Source organism: Oncorhynchus mykiss, chromosome 7 (genome assembly GCF_057628025.1).
Source record: "Oncorhynchus mykiss isolate SJ-2025 chromosome 7, ASM5762802v1, whole genome shotgun sequence".
In the NCBI taxonomy this organism is placed as follows: Eukaryota; Metazoa; Chordata; class Actinopteri; order Salmoniformes; family Salmonidae; genus Oncorhynchus; species Oncorhynchus mykiss.
In genome coordinates this window covers 50769134-50792328 of record NC_143028.1, presented here as the reverse complement: position 1 = coordinate 50792328, position 23195 = coordinate 50769134, and the positions used below count along the sequence as shown (strand labels likewise).

Here is a 23195-nt window from a genome sequence, read left to right as displayed (position 1 = left end):
TTTTGTCATACACATTATATTCCTGATTGGTTTCATTATTCCTGTGTGTGTTTTAAGAAGACTTCAGTCTGTTCAGAGCAGAGCTATTTAAGCACTGAGAGCCTTCACTGCACATCAACAACATCAAAGAGTCCATCTTGGCCGTATGCTCTGTGTACACCTCACAATGTCAATCAGAGATAAACAGATACAAGTAGTCTTTGTTACTTTGGATGAGCTTGTTGGACATAATAGTAGCTACATGGAGGGCAGCCATACCTGATAAAAGGAATAGGCACCACGGATCACTTCTTACACTGTCATTTTATTACTCACAGCACTGGGTAAACACTACACACATGTATTGGACATAATGCTTGAATTGACTGCTTTCACTAGAGCAGGCTAACATTACAGTTTATATCCATGAGATGTTTGAAGGCACATTTGATCAAATGTAAAAAAAAAAATATTATAATAATAATTAAAAACTCAAATGAGAGATTGCACTGGAAAGGTACCTTGCACTGTTAGGGAATGCAGAAAGTCATTGTTCATCTGGGCATTATCAAGTTGATTTATTTTCCAGTTGTCTCCTAACTATTTGAGTATAAACACTACAACTTGACTAGATTAGCTAGTGTTCCGGTTTGATTCAGAGTGCATCCAAGACAACAAATATCATTATGGCTTCATCTATCTCTCAAATTCATACTTCTGATTTTTTTTTAAATCCATGAAAACTCCCTACATAGTTAGGGCTAGGCATATTTCCAGGGCTTTACCAAACATTGATTGGATGTACAATATCACAACACCTCTCTCTCTACATAATTCATAATCAGGGATAAAATCTTAATGCAACTATTCAAATTTGACCTCAGGCCCCGTGTAGAGGTACAGTACAGATAGATATCCCTCTTATGAGAGATTGCTAGTATTGCAAGTGAGGAATATCTTTCATTAGCAGGTGCACCCAGTAAAACACGTCTGCAAGCCCTTGGAATCAATAAAGGCAAGAGGCTGGTTTGATAAGCCAAATTATACCCCAAAACCAAGCTGAAAACCTTGTACAGAATATAGGATCCATAGATAAAGATGTATCACAAAACAAACCTGACGTAGCAGGAGTAAAATATACACCTGAAACTAGATCCCCTACATACTGGTCTTGATGAGAAGAAAAAAAGTTTATCTTCTGCAATGTTCAACCAATCCAGTAAATGTGGAGGAGGAGTTAAGATGGAAAGTCGTCTTGTTAACGTCCAAAAGTGGAATAGCATCAGAGGCTCTATTTCCATTTTCCCTGAAAACCAGAACATCCGGATGTTGGAGACTCGGCAGAGGCTAAGCTTCAAAACCTATTTTCTTTGGTATGAGAAAACTCACAGTCATGCGAGGATCCACACAGTGCCAGATCAGAGCAATCAGGAGCCACAGGATATTCAATATAAACACATGATTTAGTCCAAATTGCATATGAGTTGCTGGGCAGAAAGGGGTATGTGTTGTAGTGTTTGAGTTTGCAGAACCTATTCTATAATCATACAACTAATCTACGTACCATTCAAATTAGTTAGCAAAATATCCCCAGATATCTTAAGTCTGGGAATAAAATAACATTTTGAAGAACTACTGCTTTACAGGGAGAGAGGTTGGAACTGATAACATAGAAATGTAATTTTCATACGGATTTTTTTTTATTTTTACATAAAATAAGATGGATTAATATCATTTTTGTAGTGAGGAGAGACAATCCAGGCCTGGAGTAAAGTGGAGGCCTTCCGTTCAAATACAGTACAGTACAAGAGAATGACAGATATCAGGTAAAGGCATTGAGAGTTTGAATGATCTCTTCCAGTCTACCTGTTAGGTCTGAAATCTGTTTACAACATGGAAATCATTCAAAATATCCAGACAGTAGGGTTAAGATTCAAAATAAAATTGCAGAAAGAGGAAAGCCCTAAGAGAAAGAGCTCTCCTTTCACATGTTTGAGTAAGATGGAGGATGTGTCCTTTGCTAGGTCTGTCTACAACGCGGATACGGGTCATGGACTCAACATGGGACTCAACTGTAGTGACCAGTTTTCTTCACTCCTGATCTTCGAGAGTCAAAGGGTGTGCAGACTTTCGTTCAGCCCAGCACTAACCCACCTGATTCAAATCATCAACTAAAAATCAATATCTTGATTAGCTGAATTAGATGTGCTAATAATGGGCTATGGGACAAAATGTCTGTAGAATTGTTGGCCCATTTCCATTGGTTTGTAGCTGAGCCCCCTACTCCCAGTCCCAGCAACTCTGACAGGACAACCGCGGTAGACAGACCCTCCACATGGACTGTGCACGTCGAGAAAGAAACGGTTAGCACTAAAACTGGAAGACTTTAACCTTGCCAAGGACAAACTAGAGTGCTGCTCAGATCTGAGCGACCATTTTCCCATTACTCTGCAGTCTTATCTACAGAAACACAAAAATCCTGTTAAATGGGGCCATTTTCTCATTTGCCTTCAAGGTCATTCTCATGCATGAAGAGCCAGTCATTGTGCTGCTGAGCCTTTGGAGACACAGGGTGTTCTGTTGTAATAAGAGATGGCTCACAGAGTCCAAAAGAACAGTCCAGAGAGAGAAGCTGTCCAGAACCATCGCTGGAGCACAGCGACCGTACAGTAGAAAAACTAGAGCCCGACTGATAAATCAGTTGACCGATATTAGCCTTTAGCAGAAAGATTTGTATCGGTATTTATTCCACAGATAAAGCATAGATATCATTGTAACGACCCTGTGTTTATAAGCGCGGAAATCGACTCTGCCACTTGAGCATGCTTTTGCGTCACAGTCGATAGCGCGCCGGAAGGTCGTGGGTTCAAGACCTGCTCCCTGCTGTTTCGTTACATTATATACATAGAATAAACAAATACGTCTGCTCATTTATGGTCACTTTTTTTAATGGTCAATGGTTGCCTGAAGAGGGCGCTCTATGAGCTGCTCATTGAACATCATTCAGGCCTAGGTCACAACGTGAGAGAGAGTAGGCATGGTGGTTAGACTGTGAGTAGCTTGCCACAGCCAACGTATTTGAATAAGTATATAATCAAAAGTACACTTCACCAAGCAAGCAGCCCTGTCCTCATCACATTCTTAGTTAACGTAAGCTCAGCTATCTAGCTAGCAATCTATGCTACTTGTGTGCAACACTGGACGGGCGCCAAAGTGAACAATCGTTCTTGATACAAAAAGAACACTGTTACTGTGCCTATTATATTGGCCAGTGGGCTTATTTAGTTTGTTTTCCGAAATATGCAATCTGCTAAAAGCAGGCCATGTGCTTGGGTTCATGATGAGATAACTAGCTGGCTAGCTAAATGAGAACGTGTGACTAAAACAAGTGCGGCAATCACTTGCCTGCATAAATGTTTTTAGTCATCTGCGCAAGCCATTTGCAGTTGAAAATTACAGCCAATATATTCGTATTGAATAACATTGATGTAGATATGGTTTCTGTAAGAAAACATTGTCGTAATGAACAGCTAGCTTGTGCTTGTCATATCCTACTCTCATTGCAAGGTTGCCATAAAGTGTTTGTTTACATGACCTCTGACTGTTGTAGACGCTGGTAAATCTACTCAAGACAACTGCTGACGCCGACACCTAGCGGTGAGATTAGGAACAGCATGTTACTGCATTTCAATGCTTATTTGTGAACAGTGCAGTTTCAGATTTACTTTGAGACTAAGTTTAATTCATTCAACCTTGTGGTGGTTTAACACAAGCACTTTTGCATACTTCTTATCCACTGCCATAGATAGGGACAACTTAAAATATTTGTTTAAGAAGGGACACTAAACAAGTTTTACTGTTGTATTTATAGAGGATATAGTTGCTTTTTCGTGGATATCTTAAATATTGTTTCTTTTAATATATTGTTAAGAAATTATAATTTAGAGTATCCGTTAATCCTTTGGAGCACAATTTGTGTAAAAAAAAAGTATGTTATTCACCTCTAAAAACAATATATTGGGTGATTTATCAATAAATCAGTGACTTTGCCTCCCTCCTATCGTTATCAGACCCAAAAATCCCATATCGGTCTAAGCAAAACATCTGCATAACAATGAGAGATATAGTAAACCGACAAGCAACACAGAGGAGGTGAGCAGGAGAAGCCAAAGAGTAGTCCCTGTCCTTTGATTGGTCAATTCCAACAGATTGTCCACAACATTGAACAATGTCAGCGCACTACCTTGGTCAAAGCCAATGATATGTCCTTACATTGACCAATGATCCGCCCCTCCACTGCCCTCTCTACTGAGCCAGAGAGGAAGAGGTGAAGCGATAAGCAGACCAATTAGCAGACCGCCTGCCTTTGGGACAATGACTCCCATTGTTAGGTTGGAGACAAGACCCTCTTGTCATTATATACAGTATCTCTGACTGAGCCTGAGCTGTGTCAGTGTGTGAGATATATATATATATATATATTTATCGCCCTGTGTAGTTTGAAAGGCTCAGGAGGAGAAACAGAGACCACAGCACTCCATACAGATCTCCAGGCAGTCTGCAGACTCGCAGCACGCGTCGATGATCCCACAGTCCATGTCACACGGCAGCTCACAGTCGCCACACTCCTCGGAGGCACAGCAGCAGCAGAAACACGCCGAGTCGTCCCCCGCACACGAACCACAGGTGGCACAGTCCAACACGATGTTACACAGAGTCAGGAACTCACAGAACAGACAGGCCAGGATACAGTGTACACAACAGTCTGAGGGAGAGAAGGAGAGTTATTCAGGATACAGTGAACACAACAGTCTGAGGGAGAGAAGGAGAGTTATTCATATTTATTTGACCTGGTACTTGATTACAATGCATAGTGTTTTGAGAAGAGGGAGAGATGGAAGAGAGAGAGGAGAGGTGGGGTACTACAGTGAGATGGACAGAAGTAGGTAGCTTCTCACCATCCTGTGCCTCTATAGGTATCTGGGAGCTGTTGCTCTTGGAGGAGCTCTTGCTCCTCTTGCTGCTCTGAGAGGTGATGGAGGGGTTGGACTGGAGCTTCTTAGGGTTCTTCATCTCCGATGAGGAACACGAGGAGGAGGAAGAGGCCGCCCTGGGTAGGGAGTTGGGGGCCGGCCGATCATGGAGCCCTCCGTTCCTCACTCCATTGGGGTGAGAGGCATGTGTGTTGGCGGTGTGTGTGCAGTGCGGGGTGTGTGTGTGGGGCTTGGCTCCGTTGCGTAGCTGGCTGGTGGGCTGGGTTAGGCAAGGCTGGGTGGGGTGTATGGGGGTAGATCGTGTCTGGGGTTGACCTGAGGACAGGAACAAAGAAAACGAAGAAAAACAATTACAATAGTTGCTTTCATTGTAACTGTGGGACACATGGGAAATGTAGTCATTGATACAGCATGCCACAACGGTTCCTGGGAAGGGCCATGTGTACTGTGCTGACTTCTGACCCTGCTCATCTAGACGCTTACACAACAAACCCCAGACACTCTACGCTCCTCCTCGCCTCTTTTTTCTCCTCTCTTCTCCTCCCCTCCTCTCTCCTCCTGCCCTGTCCTCCCCTCTCCTCCTGCCCTGTCCTCCCCTCTCCTCCTGCCCTGTCCTCCCCTCTCACTGCCAGGGCTGAAACACAAGTTGGTGGGAGAAACTTGTCTTGGACAGCACATCATTTCAGATAATCCCCTTAAGAAATAGGCCTAAACTTGGGCCAACTCAATCCAGTTTGACAAACTCAAGAATCTATTAAAATAATTTACCAAGGACAATTGGTGCTTCATGGTCTACTAACGCCAGCCTCACATTGCTAGGTGCACCATACATTGATATGTAACTCGTGACTATGATGAGTATCTGGTTGCTAGTTTTAAGTCTTTGATTTATGTGGACAGAGAGGCTGAAATGGCCTGGTTCTCTCTCTTCACAGTATGAAATGTAGGCTACACACATTTACGCATATATATACGCACGCACGCGCACACACACTCAGACAGCCTCAGCCCAGGCCCAGGGTGTTTACAGCCTACAAACCCTGTACTGTTCCTCCTCTAAGTCAGACCAGGGTTGATCTTGGCTGGCCAACATATTTTACTCTGAGCACCACAAAATACTAATTACACTGAGAGAAAGAACAACGTGGTGAAAAGCAGACCTCCTCTGCCAAACCAAACAGAGGCCCTGAAAAAGAGAGAGGGCTAAAATGGAACCATGGTTTTGATATATTATGATAATATTTAATACCATCCTATCGAGGCCCTAAATATTTTCTAGACCTGAACACACAGATGGAGAGAGGTGTAACATCCCAGGGTAGAATACCACTACAGGATGTCCTGAGAGAAACACTCACAGACACACACATACCGGGGGCTGAGATGCAGTGAAACAACATTAGATAATCGCTCAGAGACAGATAACCATGCTAGGACTGATGTGATTGGCCTGGCCGGGTTCACACCACCAATCGAGTGTGATTCAGCATTTTTTAACCTCACTCCAGATGTCTGGCAGTGAGGAGGGGGGCAGCAGTCACAGGGAAACATATCTTTCTCTTCTAAAGAATGTCAAAAGTCGATACCTGCTCGGCTGCATTGTCTCCTTTCTTACCCTTTTCCCTCTCTTTTTGTCTCACCCTCTCTCTTTCCCCCGGTCTCTCAATTTAACCACTCATATTTCCAAAATTACAGTACAATACAGTATATGGGTTTGGTTTTGTCGAGAGAAGAGAGAACGCACACGCACAATTACAGAGCCACAATTGCAGCCACCAACCCTAATCATAGTCAGTTTTAGTGAAACCACACAGAGCAATGCCAGGCTTTTACTCCACATCTCTCTGCTACTGTAGTCACTCTCTATGTGCTACATGTCTGGTTAACAGTGCATTCCTTTGGTTGGTAAAGACAACATCAGCAGGAACACAATATTGTTTGTTTTTCTGAATTCCATTGGATTTAAAAAATATATATTGTTGGAAATGGACAGAGGAGTATCATCACACTGAACAGAGTCAAATATCTGGATATTATTTAGAGTGGTATGAGAGTTCATTCACCCTTCTCCCTTTGCATGTGTGTGTCAGTCGGTTTAGAGTGTGTGTGTGCGCAAAAAGGCTGGTTGCATGGGCATCTGGCAGACAGACGAACTGAGTTTCAGAGAAGTCATGACTGCGTACACACACAGAGACAGAGAGACAGAGAGAGAGAGAGAGAGAGAGAGAGAGAGAGAGAGAGAGAGAGAGAGAGAGAGAGAGAGAGAGAGAGAGAGAGAGAGATGTTTGTGAGATAGAGATGCAGTGGAGAGTGTGTGTGAGGGAGGGTGAGAGAGATCTGCTCTACGGATATACACCCCTTAGCTTTGGCTCTTGTCTATTTTGGTTCAGGATTGATGTAAGGGCGTGCCACAGAAACACAATGATTCAGCAGTTCATAGTTAAAAATAAGAACAAATAAACAGCTAAATGACTGTGGGCTTAATATGATGAGACTGGCACACCACAGACTGAAGGAGAAGAGAGGGGGAGGAAGAGCAGAGAGAGGGAGAAGGGGGGAGAGAGTGAGGAGAGGAGATATTTTACTGTGCAAAAGTGTTGGACCAGCCTAGGCCTGAAAGTGTAGGACCAGCCTAGACCTGAAAGTGTAGGACCAGCCTAGGCCTGAAAGTGTAGGACCAGCCTAGACCTGAAAGTGTAGGACCAGCCTAGGCCTGAAAGTGTAGGACCAGCCTAGACCTGAAAGTGTAGGACCAGCCTAGGCCTGAAAGTGTAGGACCAGCCTAGGCCTGAAAGTGTAGGACCAGCCCAGGACTGAAAGTGTAGGACCAGTATAGGACTGAAAGTGTAGGACCAGTATAGGACTGAAAGTGTAGGACCAGCCTAGGACTGAAAGTGTAGAACCAGCCTAGGACTAAAAGTGTAGGACCAGCCTAGACCTGAAAGTGTAGGACCAGCATAGACCTAAAAGTGTAGGACCAGCATAGGCCTGAAAGTGTAGGAACAGCATGGTCCTGAAAGTGTAGGACCAGCATAGGCCTGAAAGTGTAGGACCAGCATAGGCCTGAAAGTGTAGGACCAGCATAGGACTGAAAGTGTAGGACCAGCCTAGACCTGAAAAAGTAGGAGAGAGAGAGACAGCTGCCAGCGAGAGCTGAGAGAGAGCTGAGAGACAGCTGAGAGAGAGAGACAATTGAGAGAGTTATTATTATTATTTATTGTTGAATTTATGGTTATTTTGACACTTGGTTATTGTTGTTACTGTTGTCCCGTTGACAATTTTGATTCTAATTTTTATAAACTTTGGCAATATGTACAGTGGGGCAAAAAAGTATTTAGTCAGCCACCAATTGTGCAAGTTCTCCCACTTAAAAAGATGAGAGAGGACTGTAATTTTCATCACATGTACACTTCAACTGTGACAGACAAAATGAGAAGAAAAAAAAATCCAGAAAATCACATTGTAGGATTTTTTATGAATTTATTTGCAAATTATGGTGCAAAATAAGTATTTGGTCAATAACAAAAGTTTATCTCAATACTTTGTTATATACCCTTTGCTGGCAATGACAGAGGTCAAAAGTTTTCTGTAAGTCTTCACAAGGTTTTCACACACTGTTGCTGGTATTTTGGCCCATTCCTCCATGCAGATCTCCTCTAGAGCAGTGATGTTTTGGGGCTGTTGCTGGGCAACACGGACTTTCAACTCCCTCCAGAGATTTTCTATGGGGTTGAGATCTGGAGACTGGCTAGGCCACTCCAGGACCTTGAAATGCTTCTTACGAAGCCACTCCTTCGTTGCCCGGGCGGTGTGTTTGGGATCATTGTCATGCTGAAAGACCCAGGCATGTTTCATCTTCAATGCCCTTGCTGATGGAAGGAGGTTTTCACTCAAAATCTCACGATGGCCCCATTCATTCTTTCCTTTACACGGATCAGTCGTCCTGGTCCCTTTGCAGTAGGTATGGTGTTCTTTGGATGAAACTCAGAATTCTTTGTCCTCCAAACACGACGAGTTGAGTTTTTACCAAAAAGTTATATTTTGGTTTCATCTGACCATATGACATTCTCCCAATCATCTTCTGGATCATCCAAATGCTCTCTAGCAAACTTCAAACGGGCTTGGACATGTACTGGCTTAAGCAGGGGGACACGTCTGGCACTGCAGGATTTGAGTCCCTGGCTGCGTAGTATGTTACTGATGGTAGGCTTTGTTACTTTGGTCCCAGCTCTCTGCAGGTCATTCACTAGGTCCCCCCGTGTGGTTCTGGGATTTTTGCTCACTGTTCTTGTGGTCATTTTGACCCCACGGTGTGAGATCTTGCGTGGAGCCCCAGATTGAGGGAGATTATCAGTGGTCTTGTATGTCTTCCATTTCCTAATAATTGCTCCCACAGTTGATTTCTTCAAACCAAACTGCTTACCTATTGCAGATTCGGTCTTCCCAGCCTGGTGCAGGTCTACAATGTTGTTTCTGATGTCCTTTGACAGCTCTTTGGTCTTGGCCATAGTGGAGTTTGGAGTGTGACTGTTTGAGGTTGTGGACAGGTGTCTTTTATACTGATAACAAGTTCAAACAGGTGCCATTAATACAGGTAACGAGTGGAGGACAGAGGAGCCTCTTAAAGAAGAAGTTACAGGTCTGTGAGAGCCAGAAATCTTGCTTGTTTGTAGGTGACCAAATACCTATTTTCCACCATAATTTGCAAATAAATTCATAAAAAATCCTACAATGTGATTTTCTGGATTTTTTTCTTCTCATTTTGTCTGTCATAGTTGAAGTGTACCTGAGATGACAATTACAGGCCTCTCTCATATTTTTAAGTGGGAGAACTTGCACAATTGGTGGCTGACTAAATACTTTTTTGCCCCCCAGTATACACACACATACACATACGTATACATACATACATACATACACACCCATACACGCACACACATCCTACATACCTACACGTACTCACAAAGATTTGCCCCACTGTACATTGTTATGTCATGCCAATAAAGCAAATTTAATTGAATTGAGAGCTGAGAGAGCTGAGGGAGACAGCTGAGAGCGAGAGAGCTGAGAGCAAGAGACAGCTGAAAGAGAGCTGAGAGACAGCTGAGAGAGAGAGATAGCTGAGAGAGAGAGCTGAGAGAGTGAAAGGCCAAGTGTAGGCCCAGCCTGTTGCCTGTAGCGATGGGAGTGTGGTATGTCTGGCTTGAGAGAGTGTGACTCACAGTCTGCTGACAGCTCACCCCCCCCCCCCCACCTTCTCTCTCTCTAAATTCCTCCATCCGCTCACCTCCCATTACCCTACAGACAGCCAACCTCTCTTCTCACCTCCTCCCCCTCTCTCTAAATCGCTCTCCTCCCACTACCTCCCCATCATCTCTCCTTCCGTCAGCCTCCTCCCAAGACACTGGCCTCTAGCAAAAGGCTATGATTACTGCTGATCACTGCACCACTCTCTTTCCAACCTCCCTCCTCCCCTCTTCCTCTCCTACCTCTCTCTTCCTCTCCTTCCCCTTGCACTCGCTCCCTCCCTCCGTCAGTGACTCAGCAGTCTGAGCAGTAGACAGTAAACAGAGTGCTGTTTGTGCCAGCTAAGCTGCTCAGACCAGGCCATCTGAACTAGATCAGAGCTGTGAGGTTCAAATCAAATCACATTTTTATTTGTCACATACACATGGTTAGCAGATGTTAATGCGAGTGTAGCGAAATGCTTGTGCTTCTAGTTCTGACAATGCAGTAATATCCAACGAGTAATCTAACCTAACAATTTCACAAGAACTACCTTATACACACAAGTATAAAGGGATGAATAAGAATATGTACATAAAAATATATGAATGAGTGATGGTATAGAACGGCATAGGCAAGATGCAGTGGATGGTATATAGTACAGTATATACATATGAAAGTGGCATTGTTTAAAGTGGCTAGTGATACATTTATTACATCAAGATGGCAAGATGCAGTAGATGGTATAGAGTACAGTATATACATATGAGATGAGTAATGTAGGGTATGTAAACATTATATGAAGTGGCATTGTTTAAAGTGGCTAGTGATACATTTATTACATCAATTTTTCCATTATTAAAGTGGCTGGAGTTGAGTCAGTATGTTGGCAGCAGCCACTCAATGTTAGTGGTGGCTGTTTAACAGTCTGATAGCCTTGAGATAGAAGCTGTTTTTCAGTCTCTCGGTCCCAGCTTTGATGCACCTGTACTGACCTCGCCTTCTGGATGATAGCGGGGAGAACAAGCAGTGGCACGGGTGGTTGTTGTCCTTGATGATCTTTTTGGCATTCCTGTGACATCGGATGGTGTAGGTGTCCTGGAGGGCAGGTCATTTGCCCCCGGTGATGCGTTGTGCAGACCTCACTACCCTCTGGAGAGCCTTATGGTTGTGGGCGGAGCAGTTGCCATACCAGGCGGTGATACAGCCCAACAGGATGCTCTTGATTGTGCATCTGTAAAAGTTTGTGAGTGCTTTTGGTGACAAGCCAAATTTCTTCAGCCTCCTGAGGTTGAAGAGGTGCTGCTGCGCCTTCTTCACCACACTGTCTGTGTGGGTGGACCATTTCAGATTGTCAGTGATGTGTACGCCGAGGAACTTAAAACTTTCTACCCTCTCCACTGCTGTCCCGTCGAAGTGGATAGGGGGGTGCTCCCTCTGCTGTTTCCTGAAGTCCACGATTATCTGAATATGTCTGTAAACACACCAGCCAGCTGGTCTGAGCATGCTCTGAGGGCGTGGCTGGGATGCCGTCTGGGCCTGCAGCCTTGCGAGGGTTGACACATTTAAATGTTTTACTCATGTCGGCTGCAGTGAAGGAGAGCCCTCAGGTTTTGGTAGTGGCCCGTGTCAGTGGCACTGTATTGTTATCAAAGCGAGCAAAGAAGTTGCTTAGTCTGTCTGGGAGCAAGACATCCTGGTCCGTGACGGGGCTGGTTTTCCTTTTATAGTCCGTGATTGACCGTAGACCCTGCCACATACCTCTCGTGTCTGAGCCGTTGAATTGCGTCTCTACTTTGTCTCTATACTGACGCTTAGCTTGTTTGATTGCCTTGCGGAGGGAATAGCTACACTGTTTGTACTCGGTCATGTTTCCGGTCACCTTTCCCTGATTAAAAGCAGTGGTTCGCATTTTCAGTTTTGCGCGAATGCTGCCATCAATCCAGGGTTTCTGGTTGGGGAATGTTTTAATAGACACTGTGGGTATGACATCGCTGATGGACTTGCTAATAAACCAGCTCACCGAATCAGCATATTCATCAATGTTGTTGTTCGACGCAATGCGGAACATATCCCAGTACACGTGATCAAAGCAATCTTGAAGCGTGGAATCCGATTGGTTGGACCAGCGTTGGACAGACCTGAGCGCAGGAGCTTCCTGTTTTAGTTTCTATCTATAGGCTGGGAGCAACAAAATGGAGTCATGGTCAGCATCCTACATTTAAAACAGGAACACCTGAGTGACACCTAGCACCTTGACCAGGGATCACAGCTAATCACAATTTAGGGCTTTACAAATGGTAGGTAGTCACCTTGTCCTTCCACTGTCACCTTATTCACCTCTGTCACCAAAAACAATGTGACCCCATAATCCAATGTCTGATTCAGCTCATTTCAATCACAATCCATAGGGATGGGCAATCTAATCTCGGAATAGCAAAGTGTGGTATTCTGAAAGAAGTGCAGCCTATTTCCCTAAGTAGAGTGTTGTGAGTGGGAAACGAAGGCTGAGGGAGGCAGGATGAACAGTGATTTAGGATAAAAGCTCTACTTAACTGGGAGATTGTGGTAAAAACAGGGAATTATGGAAGTGGGAGAGAGGAGAGAAGGAAAGGGAAATATGAAAGTTAACACAGAGGAGAGTGGGAAGGGGAAACATGAAAGTTAACACAGAGGAGAGAAGGAAAGGGAAACATGAAAGTTAACACAGAGGAGAGTGGGAAGGGGATACATGAAACACAGAGGAGAGAGGGAAAGGGAAACATGAAAGTTAACACAGAGGAAAGAAGAAAAGGGAAACATGAAAGTTAACACAGAGGAGAGTGGAAAGGGGAAAGAATGGGTCAGAGGTTAAGTTGGGGTTCACTGTCGGTGACAAATGGTCTCCTTCAACAGAGATGATGTACTCTTTCCAGGCCATTTGTGTGTGTGCGCGTGTGTCACCGAGGCCTCCAGGAGAAAGAGGAGGATGAGGAAGAGGAGAGATTCATCACAGACTGGTGTGTAATTAAAGGCACTGTGTCACGATCTTGTTACATTTCACACCGGCAACACGCCAACCCAGTTCACATCCCCTTTAATGATCCCAGCATCATACGTACCTCACCAAAGCTTTACAAAGCTAAAAACAAAATAGTTCACAAAATATTGCTATTGTCTGTATGGAGTGTTTTCTGACTGAAGTTGTACAAATGAGTCATGAATCCCATCCCAAAAAATGACTAACAGAGCTTATTTTAACTCCCGTAAAAACAGGAGAGCCCAAAGGAGGATTTATCATGAGTTAGAATAGTGTAACCAACACTCACTTATTCAGAGCTTTTTACTGGCAGTCTGTATAGGACTGTGACGTAGGCTTAAGCCACTGACCGTGTCAATGACGTGTATCAACTATGAGGCTGCTTTATTGAATCAATGTGCTAGAGAGACAGAAACACACTACCCAACTACCAAAGAGAATAGCATACACACATGTGGCACCACACACACACAACAGTACGCACAGACACTCTAACAGCTCACTCTGCACATTGTTCTCAGACAGCTTGTCAGAGGCCCAGCGCCAGACACATGCTACAAGCATGATGTCATCACTGCGAGACAGAGCATCTGGGCTGCAGAATGCAATCTCGTTTCTGTTTTCATCTACACATGTCCTTTACATCATGACATCATCGCGCACACACACAAACCATCGTCATCTAGTAGCAGCAAGAGCCACTATTTGATAATCAGTTTACCGGCCATAGACAAACTCTCTCTCTCTCTTTATTGATGTGGTTGAGGCAGAGTGAGGGGGCCTATAAAGTTAGTCAGTGTTCCTGTAGGGTGCTGATGATACAACTGTACAACTTCCAAATGTATGCACACACTCACACACAAACATGCACACGCAGCACGAGCCCCATACACACACACACAAGACGTAACAGCGGGAGGATGGGAGGGGGGAGGGAAGGATGAAGGGAGGATGAGAGGGAGGGAGGAAGGTAGAGTTGGATTCAGTTGCTTGTAGATGCTGATCTTAGGTCAGTTTTACATTGTCTCTCTAATGATTAAGGTTGGGATTGGGGGAGAGAACGCTGTACCTACGGGCAACATTTAACTGGAGCGGAGGAGGGTTGGAAGGAGAGAGGTATAGGGGAATGGAAGAAGGGAGGTACAGGGGGATGAGGAAGGTATAGGGGGATAAGGAAGGTATAGGGGGATGAGGAAGGTATAGGGAGATAAGGGAGGTATAGGGAGATAAGGGAGGTATAGGGGGATGAGGAAGGTATAGGGGGATGAGGAAGGTATAGGGGGATAAGGGAGGTATAGGGGGTGGAGGGAGGTATAGGGGGTGGAGGGAGGTATAGGGGGATGAGCAAGGTATAGGGGGATAAGGGAGGTATAGGGGGTGGAGGGAGAAAGAGATATAGGGGAATGGAAGGAAGGAGGTATAGGGGAATGGAAGGAAGGAGGAATAGAGGATGGAGGGAGGTATAGGGGAATGGAAGGAGGGAGGGAGGTACAGGGGATGGAGGGAGGTATAGGGGGATGGAAGGAGGGAGGTATAGAGGGATGGAAGGAGGGAGGTATAGAGGAATGGAAGAAAGGAGGTACAGGGGATGGAGGGAGGTATAGGGGGATGGAAGGAGGGAGATATAGGGGGATGAGGGAGGTATGGGGGATGAAGGAGGTATAGGGTGGATGGAGAGAGGTATAGGGGATTGAAGGAGGGAGGTAAAAGGGATGGAAGGATGGCGGTATAGGGGGATGGAGGGAGGTATAGGGGGTGGAGGGAGGGAGGTATAGAGGAATGGAAGGAGGGAGGTATAGGGGGATGGAGGGAGGTATAGAGGATGGAGGGAGGTGCAGAGGGATGGAGGGAGGTATAGGGGGATGGAGGGAGGTATAGGGGGATGGAGGGAGGAAGGTATAGGGGGATGGAGGGAGGAAGGTATAGGGGGATGGAGGGAGGGAGGTATAGGAGGATGAGGGAGATATGGGTGATGAAGGAGGTATAGGGTGGATGGAGAGAGGTATAGGGGGATGGAGGGAGGGAGGGAGGTATAAGGTAATGGAAGAAGGGCAGTATAGGGGATGGAGGGAGGTATAGGGGGATGGAAGGAGGGAGGTATATAGGCGTATGGCGTATAGGGGATTGAAGGAGGGAAGTAAAAGGGATGGAGGGAGGTATAGGGGGATGGAGGGAGGAAGGTATAGGGGGATGGAGGGAGGAAGGTATAGGGGGATGGAGGGAGGGAGGTATAGGAGGATGAGGGAGATATGGGTGATGAAGGAGGTATAGGGTGGATGGAGAGAGGTATAGGGGGATGGAGGGAGGGAGGGAGGTATAAGGTAATGGAAGAAGGGCAGTATAGGGGATGGAGGGAGGTATAGGGGGATGGAAGGAGGGAGGTATAGGGGGATGAGGGAGGTATGGGGGATGAAGGAGGTATAGGGTGGATGGAGAGAGGTATAGGGGGATGGAGGAAGAGAGGTATATAGGCGTATGGCGTATAGGGGATTGAAGGAGGGAGGTAAAAGGGATGGAGGGAGGTATAAGGTAATGGAAGAAGGGGAGTATAGGGGATGGAGGGAGATATAGGGGGATGGAAGGAGGGAGGTATATAGGCGTATGGCGTATAGGGGATTGAAGGAGGGAAGTAAAAGGGATGGAGGGAGGTATAGGGGGATGGAGGGAGGTACGGGGGGATGGAGGGTGGTACATGGGGATTGAGGGAGGTATAGGGGGATGGAGGGAGGTATAGGAGGATTGAGGGAGGTGCAGGGGGATGGAGGGAGGTATAGGGGCTGGAGGGAGGGAGGTATAGGGGGATGGAAGGTTGTACAGGGGAATGGAAGGAGGGAGGTATAGGGGGATGCAGGGAGGTGCAGTGGGATGGAGGGAGGTATAGGGGAATGGAAGGAGGGAGGTATAGGGGAATGGAGGGAGGTATAGGGTGATGGAGGGAAGTATAAGGGGATGGAGCAAGGTGCAGGGGAATGGAGGGAGGTATAGGGGAATGGAGGGAGGTATAGGGGAATGGAGGGATGGAGGGAGGTATAGGGGAATGGAGGGATGGAGGGAGGTATAGGGGAATGGAGGGATGGAGGGAGTTATAGGGAGATGGAGGGAGGTATAGGGAGATGGGAGTTATAGGGGGATGGAGGGAGGTATAGGGGGATGGAGGGAGGTATAGGGGGATGGAGGGAGGTATAGGGAGATGGAGGGAGGTATAGGGGATTCATGGAGGGAGGTATAGGGAGATGGAAGGAGGGAGGTATAGGGGGAATCAGGGAGGTATAGGGAGATGGAGGGAGGGAGGGAGGGAGGTATAGGGGGATGGTGGGAGGTATAGAGGGATGGAGGGAGGTATAGGGAAATGGAGTGAGGTATAGGGAGATGGAGGGAGGTATAGGGGATTCATGGAGGGAGGTATAGGGGATTAATGGAGGAAGGTATAGGGAGATGGAAGGAGGGAGGTATAGAGGGATGGAGGGATGTATTGGGGAATGGTGGGAGATATAGGGAGATGGAGGGAGGTATAGGGGAATGGTGGGAGGTATAGGGGAATGGTGGGAGGTATAGGTGATTAATGGAGGGAGGTATAGGGGATTAATGGAGGGAGGTAGAGCGAGATGGAAGGAGGGAGGTATAGAGGGATGGAGGGATGTATTGGGGAATGGTGGGAGGTATAGGGAGATGGAGCGAGGTATAGGGCAATGGTGGGAGGTATAGGGAGATGGATGTAGTTATATGGAATGGAGGGAGGTATAAAGGGGATGGAGGTATAGGGATGATGGAGGGAGGGATAGGGAAATGGCAGGTGAAAGAGGGGGTCTGGATGAGATGGGGCTTGTACATTTTGTCTGTAGTTGGTTAACTCTTGTGGTAGCAGCACAGGGCAAGGAGCTGGGCAGCAGCACAGGGTAAGGAGCTGGGCAGCAGCACAGGGTAAGGAGCTGGGCAGCAGCACAGGGTAAGGAGCTGGGCAGCAGCACAGGGTAAGGAGCTGGGCAGCAGCACAGGGCAAGGAGCTGGGCAGCAGCACAGGGCAAGGAGCTGGGCAGCAGCACAGGGTAAGGAGCTGGGCGGCAGCACAGGGTATGGAGCTGGGCGGCAGCACAGGGAATGGAGCTGGGCGGCAGCACAGGGAATGGAGCTGGGCGGCAGCACAGGGTATGGAGCTGGGCAGCAGGACAGGGTATGGAGCTGGGCGGCAGGACAGGGTATGGAGCTGGGCGGCCTGACAGGGTATGGAGCTGGGCGGCAGGACAGGGTATGGAGCTGGGCGGCAGGACAGGGTATGGAGCTGGGCGGCAGGACAGGGTATGGAGCTGGTTTTATGGAGGACATAAAATAAAAGAATAATGTTGGATCCAGACCTACACTTACACACACACACCCCAGACCCAGACACCCCAGACCCAGACACCCCAGACCCAGACACCCCAGTCCCAGACACCCCAGACCCAGACATCCCAGACCCAGACATCCCAGACACACACACCCCAGACACCCACACCCCAGACACCCCAGACCCAGACACCCCAGACACAAACACACCCCAGACCCAGGCACCCCAGACCCACAGACACCCCAGACCCAGACACCCCAGACCCAGACATCCCAGACCCACACACACCCCAGACCCACACACACCCCAGACCCACACACACCCCAGACCCACACACACCCCAGACCCCCAGACACCCCAGACCCAGACACCCCAGACACACACACACACCCCAGACCCCACACACACCCCAGACCCAGACACCCCAGACCCCAGACACACACCCCAGACCCCACACACACACACACACACACCCCAGACCCCCCAGACCGACACACACCCCAGACCCAGACACACCCCAGACCCAGACACACCCCAGACCCCCCCCCCCCCACACACACACACACACACACACACACCAGACCCAGACAACCCAGACACACACACAGAAACCTGTTTCATAAGGATTTCAATACTACCCGCCCCAACTCACCATAACCCTAAATCCAGTCCCTCTCTTAGCATTACCCAATCTATCTCTGACACAGCCTCTCAAACACACCATCATTACAGATGCTGTGGTTATTTTGCGGTAACTAAGAAACCAAGAGTTACTGTCAGGTTGCTTTCCCGCATGCACCGAGGTGGAAGAGAGGAGAGGCCCCCTGGTGTGTAGTGACCCCCAGAATCCAACACTTCTGACTATAAACTGTTAGCCCAGGTAAAGGTTTAACACTATTAGTACATCAACTATGATGATAACTCAAACATCACTCATACATGGTTAGATGCCCAAGAGAGACTGCCAAAAACTATACTGCCAGACTCACCTCCCTACAGTAGTCATAGCGACTCCCGAACAATCACAGTTACCACCAAACAGACCAAAAATACTCAAATGTAGGAGAGTAGAGAGAGGTGTTTCATTTGGTTGTAGCATGTGGCGTGTAGACACTTGTTCTGCAGCAATTCGGAACCTAGCCCACTTAACTCCCTCTGTTGACATTTCCATTCAGAGGCGTGTGTATCTGACCTATTTCTTGGGGCTGTGTGTGTTCATTCAGGGTCGAGACAGTGTGACTCACAACACCAGTGGAACCCAAACATTTAGTGTGCGTGATTGTGTGTGTGCGTGCGTGTGCATACAATATGTGCGGACATGTGTCTCTCCCAGATAATGGTCTTGTGGTCAGAGAGAGAGAGAGAGAGAGAGAGAGAGACATTCACAAAACCCTTATGAAGACGACAAACAAAAAAGCTATGAACTGTTATACTTGAATTCTTCTAAAGTTAATGAATGTCTCCTCAAGTTGCTGAGAACAACTGAAACAGCAATATTTTGTTAGTGACTGAAGCTGTGTTGTTTGACCTTTGGTAGAGTTGCCAATGTACAGTGCTCTTAAGCCTGGTTCACACTGGAGACCTTAATGCTCAAATCAGTTTTGTTTTTCAAATCCGTTTTGGAATATTGACTGTCCTAACAGCAAGTTACAAATGACCAAATCAGATTTGTGCATGTTTAGACATCAGTCATTTGCTGACATGGCTACTCTAGTTGTCATAGTAACAACGGGTATGTGCACAGTGGTGTAGTCTGATTGGTGGTGTAGCAGGCTAAGGTGACAACAATACCTGCCATGGATGAATTTACAAAATCATAGTATGAGAACACTTTTAAAGCCTCAAAGGATAAGATAATCCAACTTTAAAAACAAGTCCTTTTTGGCTAGCCACAGCAGACATCTAGATAGTTAGGTCGCCATTTTGCTTTCTAGCACATTCACTCATTTGTCTTTAAACAATCGACAAGTTACCACATGTTATTGTCAAACTTAGCACCTAGATATGCCAAATGTACATTTAAGTCATTAGCAGAGGCTCTTACCCAGATCGACTCATAGGAGCGATTAGAGTTAAGTGCCTTGCTCAAGGATACATTGACAGATTTTTCCCCTAGTTGGCTCGGGGATTCGAACTAGTGACCTTTCGGTTACTGGCCCAAAACTTTTAACTGTTAAGCCCTAACAGTCTAAAAACCACTTGAAAGCAAATAAATCAGATTTGACCGTTCAGACACAAGTCACATAGCCAGGAATCAGATTGGTATACAATCCCACGTGCTTTTTGGCTGTTCAGACTCCAGGAAAAATAACAGATTTGAATCAGATATGCATTTTTGAGGGGATTTGAGTCGCTTCAAATTGCCCATGTGAACACGGCTTAAGACTACCACATATAACAAACAAACATGGACAACTAGGCTCCACAGCTAATTGATCGGTTCGGTGAATGCCTAAATTCAACACACCTGGTTTCCCAGGTCGGTTAAATGAAGAACATAAAGTGCCTGCGGCCCTCCAGGACCAGGGTTGCCTACGCCTGGCCTACTGATGTCTCCAAGCTATTCACTGGATAGAACACTGGATGGAACACAGACTGTACAATTACTCATCTGGCTCAAACAGACTGAGTGAGAGCATCATTGTGTGTGTGTGTGTGTGTGTGTGTGTGTGTGTGTGTGTGTGCATCTGGAGACAGTAAAATCCAACCCGGTGGGAATGTTTAAGGGTCTATGTGTATGCCTGTGAAACCTGCAGTGTTTGTGTATGTGAGGACACACACACTGCATTAAATGTATGTGAGATTACGTGTTTTATATGTCCTTACTGGAGCCAGGCGGTCTATGATGAAGCTGTAATTATGCAGGACTACACACACACACGCTTCTGAGAGGTGCAGACTCATTCCTGGGCAAATGGGAGACAGCTGGGTTTGATCTGCCATCCGAGAGACAGACACAGACACAGACACAGACACACACACAGTGAAAGGCCTCAACCACCCCTTCCCTGCTTATTTATTCTGACCGCTGTCCTTCTATTCTCTACCCGTCCTCTCTTTCCTGTCCTGTCTGGTCCCCCCCCCACCCCTCAGTTCGGTTTCTCACTTTCTCACTCTTCTCTCCCAACTCCCTCTTCCTCCTCCTCTCTCTCCCTCAGTGCCATATCGTGGGTGGGGGGTCAGATATATACTTTTTAATTCCCTGACCAGTCAGACTCTGCCTGCTAAGTGGGACCACAGCACAGCAGCAGTTATGACCTACTGCAGCTCTATTCACCATTCATTATCCCTTTCACTGCTCTAGTTCTCACTGTGTCTGTGTGTGTGTCTGTGTGTGTGTGTGTCTGTGTGTGTGTGTCAAAAATAATACAATTGTATTCGTCACTTGCGCTGGTGTAGACTTTACCATGAAATACTTACTTTTCGAACCCTTTCCCTACAATGCAAAGTTAAAAATGGTAAAAAGTAACACAATAAAATAACAATAATGAGGCGATATACAAGGAGTACCGGTACTAAGTCAATGTGCAGGGGTACGAGGTACTGTAGTTTACATAATTGAGGTAATATGTATATGTAGGTAGGGCTAAAAGTGACTAGGTAATCAGGATAGATAATAAACAGAGTAGCAGCAGCGTGTGTGCAGAGTATGAAAGTGTGTATGTGCGTGAGTGTGTGTGTAGCGTCAATATGCATGTGTGTGTGTGAGTGAATGTAGTGTGTGTGTATGTGTTGGAGTGTCAGTGCACTGTGTGCGAGTGTGTGGGTAGAGTCCAGTCAGTGTGCATAGAGTCAGTGTGAGTAAAAATGTAATGCAATAGTCCAGGTGGCCATTTGATGAACTGTTCAGGTGTCTTATGGCCTGAGGGTAGAAGCTTTTCAGGTGTCTTATGGCCTGAGGGTAGAAGCTTTTCAGGTGTCTTATGGCCTGGGGGTAGAAGCTGTTCAAGTGTCTTATGGCCTGGGGGTAGAAGCTGTTCAGGTGTCTTATGGCCTGGGGGTAGAAGCTGTTCAGGTGTCTTATGGCCTGGGGGTAGAAGCTGTTCAGGTGTCTTATGGCCTGGGGGTAGAAGCTGTTCACTGTTGCACTCCGGTACCGCTTGCCGTGTGGTAACAGAGTGTACAGTCTCTGGCTTGGGTGGCTAGGGTCTGACAATTTTCCCAGCTTTCCTCTGACACCGCCTGGTATAGAGGTCCTGGATGGCTTGGAGCTCGGACCCAGTGATGTAGTGGGCCGTCCGCACCACCCCTTGTAGCGCCATGCGATCTAGGGTGGTTCAGTTCATACCAAGCCATGCCAAATCTTTTCAATCTCCTGCGGAGGAATAGGCTCTGTCATCCCTTATTCACCACTGTGCTGGTGTGAGAGGATCATGTTAAGTCCTTGGTGATGTGGACACTGAGGAACTTGATACTCTCGACCCCCTCCGCTAAATCCCTGTCAATGTGGATAGCGGCGTGCACGCCCTTTCATTTCCTGTAGTCCACAATCAGCTCCTTTGTCTTGTTGAGGGAGAGGTTGTTGTCATGGCACCACACTGCCAGGTCTCTGACCTCCTCCCTATATGCTGTCTCATCATCATCGGTGAACAGGCCTACCACTGTCGTGTCGTCAGAAAACTTGTCGTGCGTGGCCAAACAGTCGTGGGTGAACAGGGAGTACAGGAGGAGACTAAGCACACTCATAAGGGCCCCCCGTGTTGACGGTCAGCATGGCAGAGATGTTGTTGCCTACCCTCACCACCTGGTGGCGGCCCGTCAGAAAGTCCAGGATCCAGTTGCAGAGGAAGGTATTCAGTCCCAGGGTCCCGAGCTTGGTGATGAGCTTGGAGGGGACTATGGTATTGTATGCTAAGCTGTAGTCACATAGACATTCCTCTTAGCCAGGTGGAAGAGAGCAGTGTGGATTGCAATAGAGATGGCTTCATCTGTCGATCTGTTGGGGCAGTATTCGAATTGGATGGTGTTGAGGTGTGCCATGACCAGCCTTTCAAAGGATTTCATGGTTATAGATGTGGGTGCTACTGGACGATAGTATATTGACAGTGATATGTGGTTGTCTCACCTAGTCATTTTAAAATGAATGCACAAAATGTAAGTCGTTCTGGATAAGAGCATCTGCTAAATGACTCAAATGTAAAAAGTCAATGTTTTACACGTGTATGATTTGTACATTTCTTGATAAAATGTTTAGTTATTTGTTCCATTTGACTGTGTAAAACCTGGCAGTACTACTTATTTCTCTGAGAGTGAGGCGGATAAAGTGCCTTCAGAAAGTATCTATACCCCTTGACTTTTTCCACGTTTTTTGTTACAGCCTGAATTTAAAATGTATTAAATTTAGATTTTGTGTCACTGGCTTACACACAATACACCATAATGTTAAAGTGGAATTATACTGTTAGATCACCAGGCTCCTTGCCAGTAGGCTACACACCATTGTTTGAGTTGAGCGCCACAGTGGTGCACATTATAGACTGTTTCATTTCTTTAATCTGAACATCAGCGCTGTCAGCAACAGTCATCCATGTCAGTTCAGTTCACACAGCGTAACAATGAAAATAATCATTTATTTGGGAATATATTTCGTAAAACAGACACGCTTCTGTATTCGGTTATGAACGTTTGTGTGGCCACTATGCTCAGAACAGGA

At 46.5% G+C, this 23195-nt stretch overlaps 1 protein-coding gene across 12 annotated transcripts in view; it reads right to left on the bottom strand.

Annotated features, from left to right (window-relative positions):
• Window positions 1-284: 284 nt before the first annotated feature.
• The window catches only part of mdfi (MyoD family inhibitor), a 51762-nt gene continuing 28851 nt past the window's right edge, over window positions 285-23195 (bottom strand). For all 12 annotated transcript variants that reach the window (XM_090241255.1, XM_090241247.1, XM_090241251.1 and 9 more), the window contains 2 exons: window positions 4938-5288; window positions 285-4744 (listed from right to left, as the gene is read on the bottom strand). In XM_090241255.1, coding sequence (XP_090097381.1) covers window positions 4488-4744; window positions 4938-5288 — 608 coding nt within the window. In that variant the 3' untranslated portion in view covers window positions 285-4487. The remainder of the gene's footprint in view (window positions 4745-4937; window positions 5289-23195) is intronic.